The following is a 16,969-nucleotide window of genomic DNA, read 5'->3' on the forward strand; positions in this document are numbered from 1 at the left end:
AATGTCAGCACTTCCACCTCTCACCATCACCAAGTTAGACGGGAACTCGTTGAACTACCAAATGTTCAAGTCGAAGTTTATGACGCTGTACCACAAACGGTGCAGCGACAATTTAATTCGACTAGCGCATCTGCAGGAGTTGCTTGCTACGCATGTTCTTAACTTGGTAGCTGATTGTGTGCACGACCCAAGCAAGTACGAAGTGGTCTGGCATCGACTCGATCAAGAATATGGCCGCACCACTATCATGGCTCAAACGCATCTGAATAATCTCCTTCGACTTCCGTCTGTGCAGCCGAACGACAGCGCCAGTTTGAAGACATTCTCCAACAAGCTTCACGGAGCAGTCTCCGCCCTGTCAAACAAAGGACTTGCGAGCGAGCTGGAATCGCTGGGCAACCTCATGCACGTCGTCACCAAACTGCCGAAGACCTTGAGGGAAAGATGGGGAGGAAAGGTGATGAAGATGCATCCCGCTGTACCTTCAATTGTCGATCTGGACGACTGGTTAACCCTCCAGTCGAAGGGTTCAGATTTCGCAAAATTAATGGCGGGGCTGTCAACATTTCCTAAAATTCCACCAGTCGTGCCCAAGAAGAATGGGAAAGGGTATCCAACTCCTTATGTTTCGACCATCAATCACGTCACCACCTCAATGTCTGAAACAAACTTGCTGCAAACAAAAGGAGGAGGTTTGCGGGTGAAACCACCCAATACAACCTCGTTTAGCCAAACAAGAGGCAGCCCAACATGCTTTGTTTGCAAAGAGTCAATCCACAGAATTGGAGAGTGTAACACTTTCAAGTAGATGTCTCCAACGCAAAGAGCGGAGACAGTCTTCAAAGCAGGCAGGTGTCTCCGATGCCTTATGGGAAAACACATAAGTCGACTCTGCAGACAGAAATCGATTCGATGTACGGTCGAAGGATGCAAGTATCCGGGGCACTCGACGTTACTTCATGGTTCCGAGTTTTCGACAAGAACCAATGCAAGCATCTCCAGTGACTACAAGACTACATCAGAATCGAAACCACCGCGTCGAGTAACTTTCGACAACAAAGTCGACGAAGCCTTCCTTGGTGCCGTATCACGCACTGGGTTAAACACACCACGCCAAGTGCTTTTCAAAATTGTTCCTGTTCGTCTACAACAGGGAGAGAAGGTCTTCCATACCTTTGGATTTTTAGACAGCGGAAGCGACTCCACCTTAATCCGAAGTGATGTGGCCAGAACTCAAGTAGGTTTATCAGGGCCAACAACGAAGATCAACGTGACCTCTTACGACGGAGGGGGGGTTACGCCAGTCAATGCTCACATCGTGGACTTCGTCATCAGTTCGCGAGACGGGTCGACGTCGTTCCAAGCAAGAAGGGCGTATGCAGTAGATAATCTACAAGTTGCTCAAAATCCAACCTTCTCGAGCGTACAAGCTAAGGCGTTCCCACACCTGCAAGGCCTGAAGCTCCCGGAAGTCCAATCCGACCAAGTAATGGTTCTAATTGGTCTCGATGTAGCAGACGCTCACGACCATAGTGAATCGCGTAAACCAATGGATGGGTCGACTAGACCGGTGGCTTTCAATACGCCGTTTGGATGGTGCCTAGGAGGCAAAGTGGGCCCGCAAAGCGAACATGAGCAAACAAGCCATTATGTAGCTCACATCGCATCGACGGAAGAGGAAAGGAGCCTTTCCGAACTTGTCGAGCGTTTTTGGAGGCTGGAGGCGAAGGACGCTGCACAGCCTCCCCCACTCATGTCAGCAGACGACCGCCGGGGAGAGGAGATTCTGAAGAGGACCACCAGATACATCAGGAATCATCATTAAGTCGGTCTGATGTGGAAGGTCGACAATCCAGAGTTACCAGACAACCGCAGTATGGCGCTAAGCCGCCTTTTCCAAATTGAACGACGCTTCAGGAGAGACCCCAGCTACGCCAAACGATATGACGATGTCATTCAAGAATACATCAATCTTGGCCATGCTCGTCTGTTGTCTACTGAAGAAGCCAAAAGAAGAACACCAAAAACAAATTACATGCCTCATCATGGTGTTCAAAGTGCGAACAGCTTGACGACAAAAACAAGAGTGGTCTTCGACTGTTCAGCAGAATGAGAGGGTACTTCCTTGAACAAAAATCTTCTTCGTGGTCCGAACTACCTCCTAAACTTGCTTGGAATAATCTTGCGCTTCCGCAAGCATCAAATTCCTATCAGTAGCGACATCGAGAAGATGTATCACCAAGTTTTAGTCCCAGAAGAAGATCAAGATGCCTTTCGATTTTTGTACCGGTCGCCGGAAAGCACGTCGCCACCGCTTACCTACAGAATGACAGTCCATGTCTTCGGAGCCGTCTCGTCGCCGTCAACTTGTTTGTTTGCCTTAAACAAAATAGGCGAAGACAACAAAACGAAATTTCCAGATGCACGCCATAATAATTTGCCGCGAGATGAACCTTGATCTGAGCCAAATCACGTTTCACGTCGACTTCCAGACAGTTCTTAGATGGATCCACTCTGCCAACGTCAAATACGAAGTGTTTGTGGTCAATCGAATTGGAAAGATTCTAATGAACACCGACTGTCGACAATGGCGTCACGTTCCAGGAGTCATGAATCCAGCAGACGTCTGCAGTAGAGGATTGGATCCCGACAACCTCAAGGAATTGCAGCAGTTCCATCAAGGACCAGCCTTTCTGTTGTTGGAACCTCCATTATGGCCAAAGTGGGATTAGATTGAACAAAACGACCATCAGGATCCCGAAGCCATTCATGTCTACACAACGAAAACGGAGCCCAATGATAACGTGATTGACCAGTGCGTAGAATATTATTCAAACAAAGTGCGCCTGGAGCGAGTGCTTGCGTGGTGTTTGCGTTTCGTTGCAAACTGTTGTGCCAAAGTGAAGAATGTGAAGGTAACTTCAGGAGAACTGACGCCAGTCGAAACTGAAGCAGCTTTGGCCATGTGCATTCAACGTGCACAAGAAGTGGCATACCCCGAAGATGTGTTGTTCTTAAAAGGGGGAAAGGAACTGCCAAACCGGTCGAAAATCAAGCAGTTTCGACCATTCATCGATGAACAACACCTAATGCGAGTGGGTGGTCGAATTGGTCAAGCACCCGTTGACTATGTAACAAGACATCCAGTGATTTTACCTCCAGAGGAACGGATCACAAGTCTAATAGTCTGGGATGCTCACTTTCGAAATTACCACATTAAAGCCGACCGTTTATTGTGCGAACTTCGAACAATGTATTGGATAACCGCTGGACGAAGAGTAATCAAATCCTTACTCAACAAGTGTATTCCCTGCAAGCAGAGAAACGCACAACCAATCGCACCACTCATGGCTCAGCTACCCGTTCATCGCATAACACCTTTCTTGCCTCCATTCGTCCATACAGGAGTTGACTACTTTGGCCCTCTGACTGTCAAAATAGGAGGAAGAGGGCGACGGCACGAGAAAAGATGGATTTGCCTTTTCACGTGTCTCACGACTATAGCAGTACATCTAGAAGTGAGTGCCAGCCTCAGTGCCGAGGCATTTTTATTGGCTTTTTCTCGATTCTTCAGCATAAGGGGAAAGCCAGCCGTTGTGTATAGCGACAACGGCACAAATTTTGTAGCTGGAGAAAGGGAGTTGAACGAGGCAGTCGAAGATTTACACAACAGCAAAGACTACCTGGAAGCACAGTTCACTTGTCGACACATCGAGTGGCGTTTTTCTCCGCCAAGTGGACCTCACTTCGGGGGAGTTTGGGAGAGGCTCGTGCAATCGTGCAAAAGAGCCATGAAAGTGACGCTCGGAAACAGTGTCTTAAGTGACCAACTCTTAAATACTGTTGTGGCTGAGATCGGGGCATTACTTAATGCTCGGCCGCTAACTCATCTCAGCGTAAACTCCGAAGATCCCGACCCTCTCACTCCAAACCATTTTTTACACGCTAGACCAATGCCGTACATCCCGCTGGCATTCGTCGATCTTGACAATACGAACATCTCAAAAAACCAGTTCACGCAAAGTCAGCTCATTGTCAATCATTACTGGAAGAGATGGATCACCGAATGTCTACCGTACCTCACCGAAAGGAAAAAATGGGCAAAGAGTCACAAAAACATCGAAGTGAACGATATTGTACTCGTTGTCGATCCATTAACTCCTCGGGGGCAGTGGCCATTGGGAAAGGTAGTCGAAATTTGACCTAGCGTGTCTGATAATGTCGTACGCGTAACTAAAGTAAAAATTTCCGGCGCAAAAAATACCTTAACTCGTCCCGTGACTAGATTATGCGTGCTGTTAACGCAAAACGAAATCCCATCTGAAACGGGCCAGACACCCTCACTGCCAAACTCGCTTAAATGCGAAAAGGAAGAAAAAAAACCCATCCAATTACTGTAGTTGACAATACACGTGAGATTGCCTAGGACCGCCCTCTAGTAAGACCCTTAGGCAATTCACTCTTGCGAACGTCGTCTGCCACATTGTGAAAATTCCAGTCATCAGTGCTAGTCGACCCTCTCAAGTGTCTCAATTCTTCGTAGTGTCGAACCTGTGCCAAACAAACTTGTGTCGAACTAAAGTGCCAGTGACTTTCCTCGAAACTGCCAGCAAAAATGAAAATAGTGATATGATAATTTAGACGAGTTAGAAGATCGTCAGGAGAAGTTATCACTTCAGCTCAAAGGTGTACTGCAAAGTTTCGACCGCAAAGAAAAGGAGGCATGGACGTTGTTAACGTATCGTCCTTTAGATGCCAGTGCAGTACAAGAAACTCTCTGCGCGCTAATTTGCCGTCGAAATTATATTGCAAAACAGATCTGTGAGGAAATCATAGCGACCATCCCACCACGCTATTCCTCGAGGGAAGAATCTCCACCATCCACTCCCACGCTTTCACTACCCGCTGTAATCGCTCCACGCTTTACGCCATCTGTGCCGTGTTTCGTGGATCATGTGGAATTGGTGCCGCCACACAACATCAACCAGTGCAAGATCTTCCTCGAGCAAATGACCGCCACCGAACGAGCAAGATTGATCGCCAAGCACTCGTTATGTTTCCGCTGTTGGGAGAGGGGGGACTTCATCGGGGAAAAGAAGCATGTAGGAGCTAGCTGCAATCACATGCGACATTGCTTTCTCTGTGACAGCGCCACCCACCATCAGCTGCTTTGTAAAGCAAATTTCGTTACTCGTCAGAGTAACCAGTAGTGTGGTGCCCAGTCGACCTCCTTTGTTCGCCTTCGAAATCTGGCAATCCCTTTGTTTTCTCATGCTATGAACTGTTTCCTTAACTAAAATTTGTTTGTCGAAGTGACAAACAAGGGCCCGCTGTCACCGATTTGATCGGTAGAGGCAAACCCCCTAGAGGGCTCCCTTATATGTTCGACTTTCTTTTGTTTTCTTTCTGGTCTTCTTGGAGCCATATGGAGTTCGACCTAGTCAGTCTAAGTCTCATTTTTGTCCCTTTAAGTCGTCAGTCAGTCTCATTTTTGTGTTTTTTTAGTCTTCTTTCTGCTCCCTTTAGAGTCGACATTCACGTCGAAATCCTCTCTTGTCCAACGAAGTGTTCCTTGTTTTCAGTTTAATACAAGTATCTCAAACTTCGTCAGTTTCATTTTGACAAGACAGGGAATTAAGGGCTTAAAGACTGACATTTAAAAAGCTATTGCCATTCTCTCTCGAGATACGCAACATATGGAGAGTCGTAGAAAGGGGTTATCCCGCGGTCAACAGAAAGAAGAGTCAGCGACGACCTCTGGACCAGCGTTAAAACTTTTGTTAAATTAATTATTTCACATGTCAACGGTGGTTTTTGGTATGGGTATATAAGGGCCGAATTTAGGCCCAAGTAATACACACACATTTTTGCACCGGAGCTGTCTACTGCTCTCTGGTAAAATTTCTCTTTAGTATTTTCTCTTGTTGCTGTTTGTGCCTGCTGTGTCGCTCGTGCCGCTGTTCTTGCCGCTGTCCGTCGCCGTGCCCCGTGCCCGTCGTCCGCCGCTTCGCAGTTACCATCACCAACTTCGCTTCCACCGCCTCAGCACCACCGGAATCCAATCCACACTCGTCTAAGAGTGAACATATAATTTCTTTCCATTTATTGATCTTTCCTTTCTTTAGGTCCGGTCCCTTACTGGTGCTGTCGTGTGTCACGGCCCAGAAGCCCGCCTTGCAATTGGTCGCGTTCCCCATAAGGGACCGTCCCTATACTTACACGGCGACTCTTGATCGAGACGCCGCCCTAATACGCTGGCTCCTTACAAGGGCTAGGCCTCTACAACTACCCGTAGAATCACAGCACTGAGTCGGCAGTCTCCGACGGTGGAAGATATTCCACAGTCATCCTTCTTACCCATGAACATTTTATTTCTATTCGTGCTAATCACTTTCTTTTTTGTGATAAAAAATTACTTGTACCCGACTCCATAGTTTACTGTGTATTTACTGTTGCATAATTAAACTAAGAAGCTATTGTATAAAAAAAGTAGCCTACACAAAAAAATTTAAGATTCTATTTAAGACGCAGGCCTTTTTGTTTTCTAATTGCAATATTTGTGTTTTAATCGAAAACAAATACAAAAGACTGTCTTGTTTATTAACTGTTTTTTTCCGTGGAAAATAATTTTGGATGTTTGAATAAACCTCACCCATTCTGAATAGGACTCTCATCATATTTGGTGGGCGGCTCAAAATGTGTGAGTGGTTGGCAGACGAAAACCAAGGAAATCAACAGATGCTTTGTATAGTGTAGACAACTATTATTCCGCACCTGACAGTTCACAGTTTATCCAGTCTGCGATCTTATTTTCCTGTGGCTCCTTGGCTACATAGTTTTATTTTCTGATTTTCGTCTGCCGATTTACTTACAAATTTTAGACCGCCCAAGGCCCAAGTAACCAACAGCCATTTGTCTTGAAGTGGAAACCCTCAGAAAATTTTTTATTCTTGTCTACAATGCAGAAATACGAAAAGCTGGAAAAAATTGGAGAAGGTAATGTCGTTGTTACTTGTTCTGTCGAACACCTTGACTGATCGAAAGAAAGATTTTTAGATTTTTAAGATTTTAGATACACTTAATAAATAATTTACCAGTTCACCCTGGATTTAAGGAACAACTAGTTATGTTGCTTGGTTAAACAGTGAATCCTTATTTACATTATAAACATAATGTTTTGTCATTTTTTTAGGAACATATGGAACTGTATTCAAGGCCAAGAATAGGGAGAATCAAGAGATTGTGGCATTAAAGCGTGTTCGCCTTGTATGTTTTCTTTAATATTTTTGTAATTCATGGTAAAAACTTTTTCTTTTAATCCCATGTTAGGATGATGATGATGAGGTAAATGATATTCGTTGAAGAAAAGTATTTATTATACTGTATTCTCCATTGGTATTAGGGTGTTCCATCAAGTGCCTTGAGAGAAATATGTTTATTAAAGGAGCTGAAACACCACAACATAGTAAGTACCACTTTAATTTTTTTAGTGTAATGCCATTTAAATTTTTTAGTGTAATGCCATTTAAATTTTTTTCAACATTTGTCTTCATAGGTTCGCTTACATGATGTTCTCCATAGTGATACGAAGCTAACACTAGTTTTTGAGCATTGTGATCAAGATTTAAAGAAATACTTTGATAGCTTAAATGGAGAGATAGACAGTGATCAAGTGCAATCTTTGATGTGAGGGATAACCATAAATTTTTCTTTTTTCATAATGTCATTTTAATGTATTGGTGTGTTTTAGGTATCAACTTTTACGAGGTCTAGCATTCTGTCACAGTAAAAATGTTTTGCACAGAGATCTGAAGCCCCAAAACTTGCTAATCAATAAGGTATGAATCTTTCATGCCTTTTATTTTCTTTGCACAGTTATAAAAAAATTTTTATGTATGTGTGTTAACAGATTAGCTTGTTAATTAGGTATTTTATTTTTATTTAATTCTTGGTAGTTATAGTTGTGATTTGAGTATCCTGGAAAAATAAGTTGGTAATTTGGTGTAGATAAACTACATTTTCATTTATTTATTTTTTATGTCTGCACAATGCTGAAATTTTCCATCTGGCATTATGTGTCTGTGAGGATAATTTTTTATTTGATACTGTGTTTTCATATTTTATTATATTTTTAGAATGGAGAATTAAAACTTGCTGATTTTGGTCTTGCAAGAGCGTTTGGTATTCCAGTTCGTTGTTATTCTGCTGAGGTGGTCACACTGGTAAGCAAAGGTTATTTATTTAGTAATATAAAATTTCTCTCAAGAAATGGCTAATATTCTGAAATATCACAAAAAGTATTTCTGATTGGCAGTGGTATAGGCCTCCTGATGTGTTGTTCGGTGCTAAGCTATACACTACGTCGATTGATATGTGGTCAGCAGGATGTATTTTTGCTGGTAACGTTTGTGTTCTTACGTTTCCACTGTGCGGAAAATTGATGATTTGCGTTTTCAGAACTTTCGAATGCAGGACGGCCTCTTTTTCCCGGAAGTGACATTGACGACCAACTCAAAAGGATATTCAAATTGCTCGGTACATATTATTTAAAAGCTATCTGTTTTAGTGTGTTTACAATCAAAGCGGATAGAATGCATAAAGAATACTATCACCCGACAATCACTTAAATGTACCATGCGAACGAATTTGAAGTCGGTGTGGTTTGGAATATTCGTAGATTTATATAAAAATATGGGTGGTTAACTATTAAAAAGAGGTCTCGAGCTTTGTTGCATGGACTTCGCAAAGTGGAACAACGCGCACCACCCACATTAGGAAAATGTTCATGTGTATGAAGATTTTCAGCAATCACTGTTTTTGTACAGGCTCATTTTGTGGGCCTTCTCTTATCTTAGTTTTCAAATTATGGTCTTATTATTTCAGTTCATCTCATAGTTGGGGTCATTGTCAAATTCGCGCAAGTATCTTCCGATGTGTATATTTCTTCTTTTTTTTCATATTGTTCTGTTCTTTTTTTCTAGCGCATGTTTTACTGCCGCACGAGACCGGATATGTACAAAAAAAACTTAGGCTGAGAATTTTATGCGCTAGCCAACAACATAGTTCGGGTACAGTAGATTAAAAAGTACTGTGATGAAAGCAAAGTCTGTAGTTGACGAACAAATCTCGCTCTGTCGAATGGTTTGCATTTTTGCCCTATCAATTTTCCATGTAGCATATTTCGTTACCCTTCTGGATGCAATTTAGTACTTCGCGGCTCGTAAAGTCGTTTTATGCGACTTGTATTGCTTGGGAAATTAGTTGTGGAGCGAGCTTTTAAGTTATTTGAGAAGAAAATTATCAGTTGTATTTTTCGGCTGTCCGATAAAAAATCAAAGCTTTATTTCTGCAAGTTCGCCGACAGCGCTAAAAAGCAATTGAGATTAAATGGTACGTTAGATGAGTGAATGGAATTAGATCTTTTGGATTAATAGAAATGATTAGTAACACTAACCTGGCTAGCTCCATCCAGATAAGAAATCTGTTTGACTTACTTTCAGATATTAAAATCCGATCCAATATCACTATCTCTCTCTCATTCTCTCTACATAAATATATATATTTTGTCATAACATACCTATAGTATAGCTGTTCCAGTGCTCGATTTACGTGTCACGTTTTCAGTTATGATGTTTAACAAATGATGGATTTTCTGTCGTCGTCTAGGAACTCCTACCGAAGAAGCCTGGCCAGGTTTGTCACAGCTGCCGGATTTTAAACCGTTACCTATGTACCAACCACCAAGCAGCTTTTCGCAAGTCGTTCCAAAAATGACAGCTAAGGGCCGAGACTTGTTACAAGTATTTATACACTTGAATCAGAAACAGTGTTTCACCCAAGTAATAAACCGTTTGTATAGAAATTGCTGGTATGCAATCCCGCTCTTCGTTTGTCTGCAGATGAAGCCATGGCTCACCTTTACTTTAACGATTTACATTCAAGTATTAAAAGCCCGACTACGTGACTTTCGCCGAATACCAAGAACGGCGCAGTGGAATCCTCCAGAATTTGAGATATTTTCGCGTGTTTATTTTTTTTTTTGTCGTTTTAAACTTTAAAGTCTCAATGTACGTACGTCGAATTACATTTCATAAAACCAAATTGTGGTAGTATAGCGTTCTAAACCGAATTCGTAACGTCTTTCTTTTGTCGTTTCTTGGCGCGAATGTCATCTAAAGTTTGTTCAATTGAACGCTGATCTTTCTTATTTTCGGACGACACAAAGCCGTATTTTCGATTGACTTGAGTTACCTTGGTTGCCTCCTTCACCTGTTCGCTTCCTGTTTTACACCGTTGTTAAAAGAAAACAGAAATTAAGCAAATAGAAACAAAAACTTCCTAAAACAACAACAAAGACGTCTTCCAGTTGTAATGGCTTACCGAATAATCGATCGTACTTGGCTGAATAGTGTGCCACTGCGGCAGACTCACTTTTAGAAGAGGGCAGTTGGTCAACTTCTGGCTTGCATTCTTCGTTTTCCTTAAAAATATTCATCGTTTAAAGGGAAAAAGAATAATAAGCTTCTATAGTGATATGGTGTTCAATTTAAAACCCAGTACCTCTTCCGCTAACTTTGGCTTCCATTCCAAACCCCTCCTGTAAGCGGACAATTCCTCTTGACAGGGAGTGAATTCCTTTTTGTAGACAACCACATGTCTATCAACATCTTCTTCACCAAAGGAAAATGCAGAAAGCCCTGCAGTTTCAGCAATTTCATGACTATGGTTGGACAATATTAACAATCAAATAATCTTGGGATCTGCTGTAACAGAATTGGGGATTTATACAAATACATTATGCTACGCTGTATTTTATTCATTGGTGGTAAAGTGATTTTCTCTAAGGCATTATCCAGCATAAAGTCAGCTACTTTGGTTTGCATCTATCAACCATAAGAATTTATAATAAGAACCATTACTATGCGCTTGATTCAAAATGAACTATTTTTTAAAGAAGTAATCGGAAATACCTTTTTCTGAAAATTTCTTAGAAGAGCACGTTCCTCATTTTGCCTCTCAATTAACTTTTCGGCTTGTTCTGAAAAACATACGAAACAGGAAAACAAACCCAAACAAAAACAATGAAAATATTTGTGTAAACAACTATAGGCTAAAAGCTTAAGTTTCACGTTGGGAGCAGTGGAAAAAGAAATTGTTTTTCCTACTTCTAGTTGCTTTTCTTTGCTGCTCATCAAGGGAAGGAGGCTTTGTCATCTTATTTAATATTGACCCGAGCAAGTCTTCCATTTGTATATCGTAGAAATTATTTCTTTAAACAATCGGACAGCACTCAAGACTATTGAATAACAAAAACAAGAACCCTAAAACATGAAAGCGACAAATGGAAAGTTCATAACTAAAAAGCACATTTTTTTTTGCGGAGTCTCAGTACTTGGACAAAGAACTTTCTCAGATGCACAGTTCCGAAAGGTTAAATCAGATTCAATTCCCCAAGGACAGAGATGAGTTATGTTGGGATATAGGAAAATGCGGAAAAACTAATAGTTGAACTAGTTGCCAAAAGGACAAGGTTTTCCTATGCTTGGCCTTTTGCCCCTACAATTGGACAAACTGTTCGCGACAGTAGGACATCTGTCTAGCGACATTTGGACTATTGCTACCCGACGTTTGTATGCGACAACAAAAAGTTGTTGAACCAAGCAACCCCTTATTATGCGACAAGTAGACTCCCATGCCAGCGATGTTTGGATTTTTTTTTGTTTGTATTGAATGAATAAGGTGTTCATAATTAACTATGATTATTGTATAGACATTTTTGTTCGGGTTTGTCGGGTCGTAAACTAAGATATTGTTATTGTAGAAGAAAAGTATAATTGCAATTATGTGGTTTTAAAGTTACCTGCATTAATTATTATTAATTGCATTATTCAATTTCCATATTGTTATATGGGAACAAAAGTATAATTATAATTACGTAAGTTAAGAGTCACCTGTAATTAGACTATTATTTACTTATTAAACATGGCCTTTGGTTATTGCACACTTAATAATATTATAAATGGATTATTATATACTTTTTAAAATCTACTTAGTCGAAAGGATAGCCTGTAAGATTGTCTTTAACATTCACATTTTAATTCTAATTCAACCAGCTAACTAAGAGAAATGAATTTCGACGGTGGTAGTCTGGTAGACCACCGTTGATCTCGACATCAAAAAGTTCAAGTTTTCAGCTATCCTCACATTGCAGTCGCAAAAACGTTCACCTAGTTTTACATTATGTTCCTAAAAAATCCGACTACCCCCTTTTTAAAAAATGCGCCTATCAACCCATAGCTAACTTACTTAGTAATTTAGATAAGTTATGTTCGGATATGGTAAAATGCGGAAAAATTGTAGTAGAAATTACCATGGAAACGAGACCTGAATGAGCTCGTGTCCTTCCATCGCTAAGAGGTGAGACAAATTGCCATTAGGCAAAGCCAAAACTATTTACAAATCTACCACAAATTTTATTTCTACCAGGCTACCAAAAACCGACTTTGGGATGGGAAGTATCATCTCAATGGTAACCAAACATTTGTTTCAGTGGAATATGGAAAATAAAAAGACATAATTTTTATCATTAGTAATTTTTTAAATTTTTTTACAAAATTTACAAAGCTAATATTTTTGTATCTTTAAATTTTTATATTATTTCCAATAACTATTGGCCTCAACGACTAAGTTTTAGCGCTGTGGCATGGAATTCGACAGTGTCTGCCAAAATAGTCTGCTCGCTTGTTATAATGAAACCAGTTTTCTCGGACGTGATAAAAAACATTGTCCGCTATGTCGGCAATCAAAATCTTTGACTACGTTACCCCTTACATTTACGATGGGGTTCATATCCGCTTCCTTAGAAGGCCACGGCAGCAATCCAATTAGGTGATGCTCCCGAAACCATTGGGTGATGATGCGTGATGTATGGATGGGGGATTTGTCCTGCACAAAATGAACTTGTTGTTCGCCATAATGTTAGCAAACCCACGGAAGGAGTTCATTCCAAATCCAATCAATCCAAATTTAGAATATCTATACACTTTTGTTTACAAACGGTCATTGATTGTAATAAATGGACCGACTCCAGCAACAGCCGCTGTTGTAATTAGTTTGTTTCAAACAACAGCAAAGAGCCGTTGATCATCCAGAGTGGTTTTTCTTGGCCTTCCCGACCCCTCCTTACGCTTAACGATTTCGGTTTTAGAAAAAGAATTTTTCCAGAGCACCATAGTAGCGCTGCTACAGCCTAATTGTCGGGTTATTTGATTTATTGGGTATCCCGCTAGGCCTAACAACACCACAGACTCTCTTTCCACAACAGTTAATTATATTGTGCTATTTTTGCGAAACATTTTGATGAACTGAATCGGCTTGATAGTCTAACCCCCGTTTTTATACTATTTTATCGCGTGACAACAAATATTTTTAAAAAGGCGATTATGCCAATATTCATAAATTAGTTACCATAGAGACGAGACTTTCCATCCCAAAGTCTGACTCCCGTGTAGAAGTAAAATCTGTAGTAGATTTGTAAAAAGTTTTGGCTTTCCCTAACGGAAATTTGTCCCACCCCTTAGCGATGTAAGGGCACGAGCCCATTCATGTCTCGTTTTCATGGTAATGTATACTATAGATTTTCCGCTTTTTCCCATATCCCAACATAAACCATCTAAACACTAAGTAACTTAGCTGTGCGTTGATAGGAGGCATTTACTAAAGGGAGTAGTCTGATTTTATTGGAACATGCTGTACTTTCTACCAGACAGTTAACTTTCTACCAGCCGTAAAAACACAAATTCATTGAAAAGTTGATTTAAAAGTTGATACCAAGATGCGCGACATAAGTTAGATGTATACGTAATCGAGTTTAGAGTATCCAATACGTCATTTTTAAAAATCAGAAAATGGATTTAAAAATTCTTTTCCAAATTAAAAAAAGCTAAAAAACTAGCACTAAACACAACATTTTCAGCCAAAATTCTAATCTAAGTTTGAGTACCTGAATCCCTAAATGAATAATGCCGTGGATAAAAAGAGAAATGGTTATCTCTTCACAGAGATGAGTCAACCGTTCTTATGCTATGTCTGCGGAAAAGAAATTAGTAGAAGAATCAGTACTTAGAGGGAGACGCGGATGCGTTAGCCGGAAGGGGAGTAATTTATAAACAGTATAACATGTAGCTACAAGCACCGTTAGTTGAGCTTCCTTGTTTTCCCTAGAGGTCTTCAGTGTGTTTCTCCAATTTTTGGTAAGACCTTGTTGTACTTTTGTTGGTTCCCGTTGAAGGACAGTATTAGTTATTTGTCATCGCTTGCTGTATTATTTTTTGTCTGTGCTAATACAGGCAAATGTGAAAATTGATGGAGAGGCAGCTTGTTACACGTTAGTATCGTATTTGTGTTGTTGAGTGGCAATTGTTGAGACGTAGCTCATTCCCCGTGACTGACGTAATTTGTGCTGCAGTTAGCTGAAGCAAAAGAAGAAAAATCCACGACATTTTTTGCCCAAGATATCCCAGCCGACGAATTCATCTATTTCGCGAACTGCCAAGCGTTTCCGTAAAAATTCGCATATTCCAGATTCATTGTTGGAGAAGGGAATTCCTCTAGCCGGCGAAGTCGAAAATTTTGAAGACCCTAAGAGACCGTTTTGTCGGAGAAGCTAACAGTCAGGTTGATTCAATAAGGTCTGAAAAAGATTTAATTTCGGGTTCAGAACCCCCGAAGGTCGATTTGAGAGCGACATGGCGTCCAGTTGTTCCAGTCATTGCACAACAATTTAAATTGATCAGATCAGACATATTGAGCAACTGCAAAGACAAGTTATGGCAGCTGTCAAAAAATTAATTAGTCCTCCAATCTCCCGGAGTAGCCCGGACGAAGATTCACGCCAATGGTTGGAGCCCTACGAGACAATATTGTCACGGATGGGAAATAGAAGAATGATTATCTCTTCACAGAGAGGACTCACCCACTCCTTGGACTACGCTGCAACTGGGGGAAAGAGCTCACAACAAGAAATGCTACCCCAAGAGAGATGAGGAGATACGGAGTCCGGAAGGGGTGTGATACGCGCATCAGTATAAAACACTACTGCGAAACTAGGTTCGAGGAGTTTCCATGGGGAGGAGCTACTGTGGAGTTTTCTCCACCGTCGGAGACTGCCGACTCAGTGTTGTAATTAGTAGGTGAGTTGTTGAAGCCTAGCCCTTGTGGGGAGCCAGCGTATATTGGGCGGCGTCTTGGTTAAGAGTTGCCGTATAAGAATATGGACGGTCCCTTATAGGGGAACGTGTCCGTAAACAAGGCGGGCTTATGGGCCGCGACACACGGCAGCGCGAAAGAGTACCGTACCTAGAGAAGAAAACTGATTAAGAATGGGAAGAAAGATATAATTACTCTTAAATTTGTGGAGATGAAGTTCCGGCGGTGCTGTGGCGGTTGAAGCGAAGATGGCGGCAGCGATGTCGCGGAGGCGGTCGTCGAGCGAGGGGCACGGCGGCGGACAGCGGCAGACGGCGGCAAGAGCAAGGCACAAACAACAAGAGACAAATACTAGAGAGAGTGGTTTACCGGAGAATGAGTTGTAGACAGCTTTCGGTGCAAAAAATGTGTGTGTATTACTTGGGTTTGACCAGCCCTTATATACCCATACAAAAACCCACCGTTGACAGATTAATAAATTAAAAGAACATAAGTTTAAACGCTGGGTCAGAGGTCGCCGCTGATCTTTCTCTCTCCTGGCCGTGGGATGATCCCTTCCTACGATATTACAACTTCCCATACCCCGACGCTTGGAGGGATTTTCTCGTGGCTCTCATCCCTTTCCCGTTGGTTCTTGATGCCCAGTGCGGTCATCCATCACTAGAGGCCGCTCTCTATATCTATGTAGGAATAGTTAGCACATTACAATATCATATGCCGGAGCCCTGGCCTCTTATTGCCCGGCAAGCGGCGCCGATGCGACTTTCTTCCGCCAGGTGTAAGACTTATGCCGTTGAACGGTCGGTCTACTCTCCTTCACTGGGCGGGACTTCGTTCATCCCGTTAGGCGGAGTCATGTTCCCGGTCACCGCGGCCTCTTCATCTCCTTGCCCCGGCGCCCCTGCTTCTGTCTGGGGGTCGGACGTCGGAATTTCCGACAGCTACCGGGGTTGTCTGAACTCCGTTAGGTGAGTTCCTGTGGGTTCCCTGGCGATTTCACTGTGTTGAATTAAGTTTTGGGTAAAGTTCTTCTTGTTTGTCCTTTGTTGGTTTTAGTGAAGAAAATTGTGTTAATTGTTGTCGTCACTTGTTGTATTTGTCGTTCCGAGTTCAATACAAAAGTGTATGTGACAATATCTACCCATAATGGATGGGGCGCTACTGACAAGAGAAACAATTTCAGCATGTCCTTGATTGATACTGCACGGAAATGGTTCCTGTGTGAAGGAATTCCGAAACACTGGCAAGAAACTATACAGTACAACCGGCTACAGAAGAAGACCAAGCCATTCTCTTAGCACACGGTCTACGTTCGATGTTCTGAAAGAATCGTCATTGGATAATTACGGTCTCATCCAAGAGATCACCTTAGAAGCACAACACAATAAATGGATTAACCAACCATTAGGTACTACTGCGAAATCTTAACCTTTGTCGATTGGTCGATCCAAAGATGTCGGAAGCACAACGATTGGAGGACGTTTTTCGAGGCCTTCCTTCAGCGCTTTTTAAAAATTCATTCTTCCGAAACTAAAACGTGAAGAATTTTTAACGCTGGAAAAATCTTCTACAGAAGCATCAGCCTTGGCGGAAGCAAGAGAATGAAAGGAGCCGACAGCAAAACTACAGACGCCTCGAGTCACGAGATACAACACCAGATGCAACTCTAACAGGAAACCTAGCAGTAAATCTGGCGACTCAATCTCCTAGTGTACAAGAAGAAAAATAGCTGTTTAACTTTAATGGAACTAATTAAAACAAA

At 41.7% G+C, this 16,969-nt stretch overlaps 3 protein-coding genes across 3 annotated transcripts; 2 read left to right on the forward strand and 1 right to left on the reverse strand.

Annotated features, from left to right (window-relative positions):
* The first annotated feature begins 1 nt into the window (after position 1).
* On the forward strand, positions 2-808 carry LOC130695966 (uncharacterized). The gene has a single exon (XM_057519028.1). The coding sequence runs from the start codon at positions 2-4 to the stop codon at positions 806-808; it is 807 nt and encodes a 268-aa protein (XP_057375011.1).
* A 6,038-nt stretch (positions 809-6,846) lies between these two features.
* LOC130693708 (cyclin-dependent kinase 5-like) lies at positions 6,847-10,034 on the forward strand. Its single transcript, XM_057516899.2, has 11 exons — positions 6,847-6,996; positions 7,193-7,266; positions 7,330-7,344; positions 7,403-7,465; positions 7,556-7,686; positions 7,751-7,838; positions 8,136-8,222; positions 8,315-8,399; positions 8,458-8,535; positions 9,667-9,800; positions 9,860-10,034. Exons 1-11 carry the CDS (start codon positions 6,960-6,962, stop codon positions 9,962-9,964), a joined length of 897 nt encoding a protein of 298 aa, XP_057372882.1. The 5' UTR covers positions 6,847-6,959; the 3' UTR covers positions 9,965-10,034.
* A 28-nt stretch (positions 10,035-10,062) lies between these two features.
* LOC130693734 (sperm-associated antigen 7 homolog) lies at positions 10,063-11,314 on the reverse strand. The gene is made up of 6 exons (XM_057516930.2): positions 11,166-11,314; positions 10,971-11,038; positions 10,795-10,883; positions 10,561-10,720; positions 10,381-10,480; positions 10,063-10,280 (listed from the first exon to the last, which is right to left on the reverse strand). Exons 1-6 carry the CDS (start codon positions 11,245-11,247, stop codon positions 10,120-10,122), a joined length of 660 nt encoding a protein of 219 aa, XP_057372913.1. The 5' UTR covers positions 11,248-11,314; the 3' UTR covers positions 10,063-10,119.
* Between the last annotated feature and the right edge of the window lie 5,655 nt (positions 11,315-16,969).

The sequence above is a fragment of the Daphnia carinata genome, chromosome 1, assembly GCF_022539665.2.
Source record: "Daphnia carinata strain CSIRO-1 chromosome 1, CSIRO_AGI_Dcar_HiC_V3, whole genome shotgun sequence".
NCBI lineage: Eukaryota > Metazoa > Arthropoda > Branchiopoda > Diplostraca > Daphniidae > Daphnia > Daphnia carinata.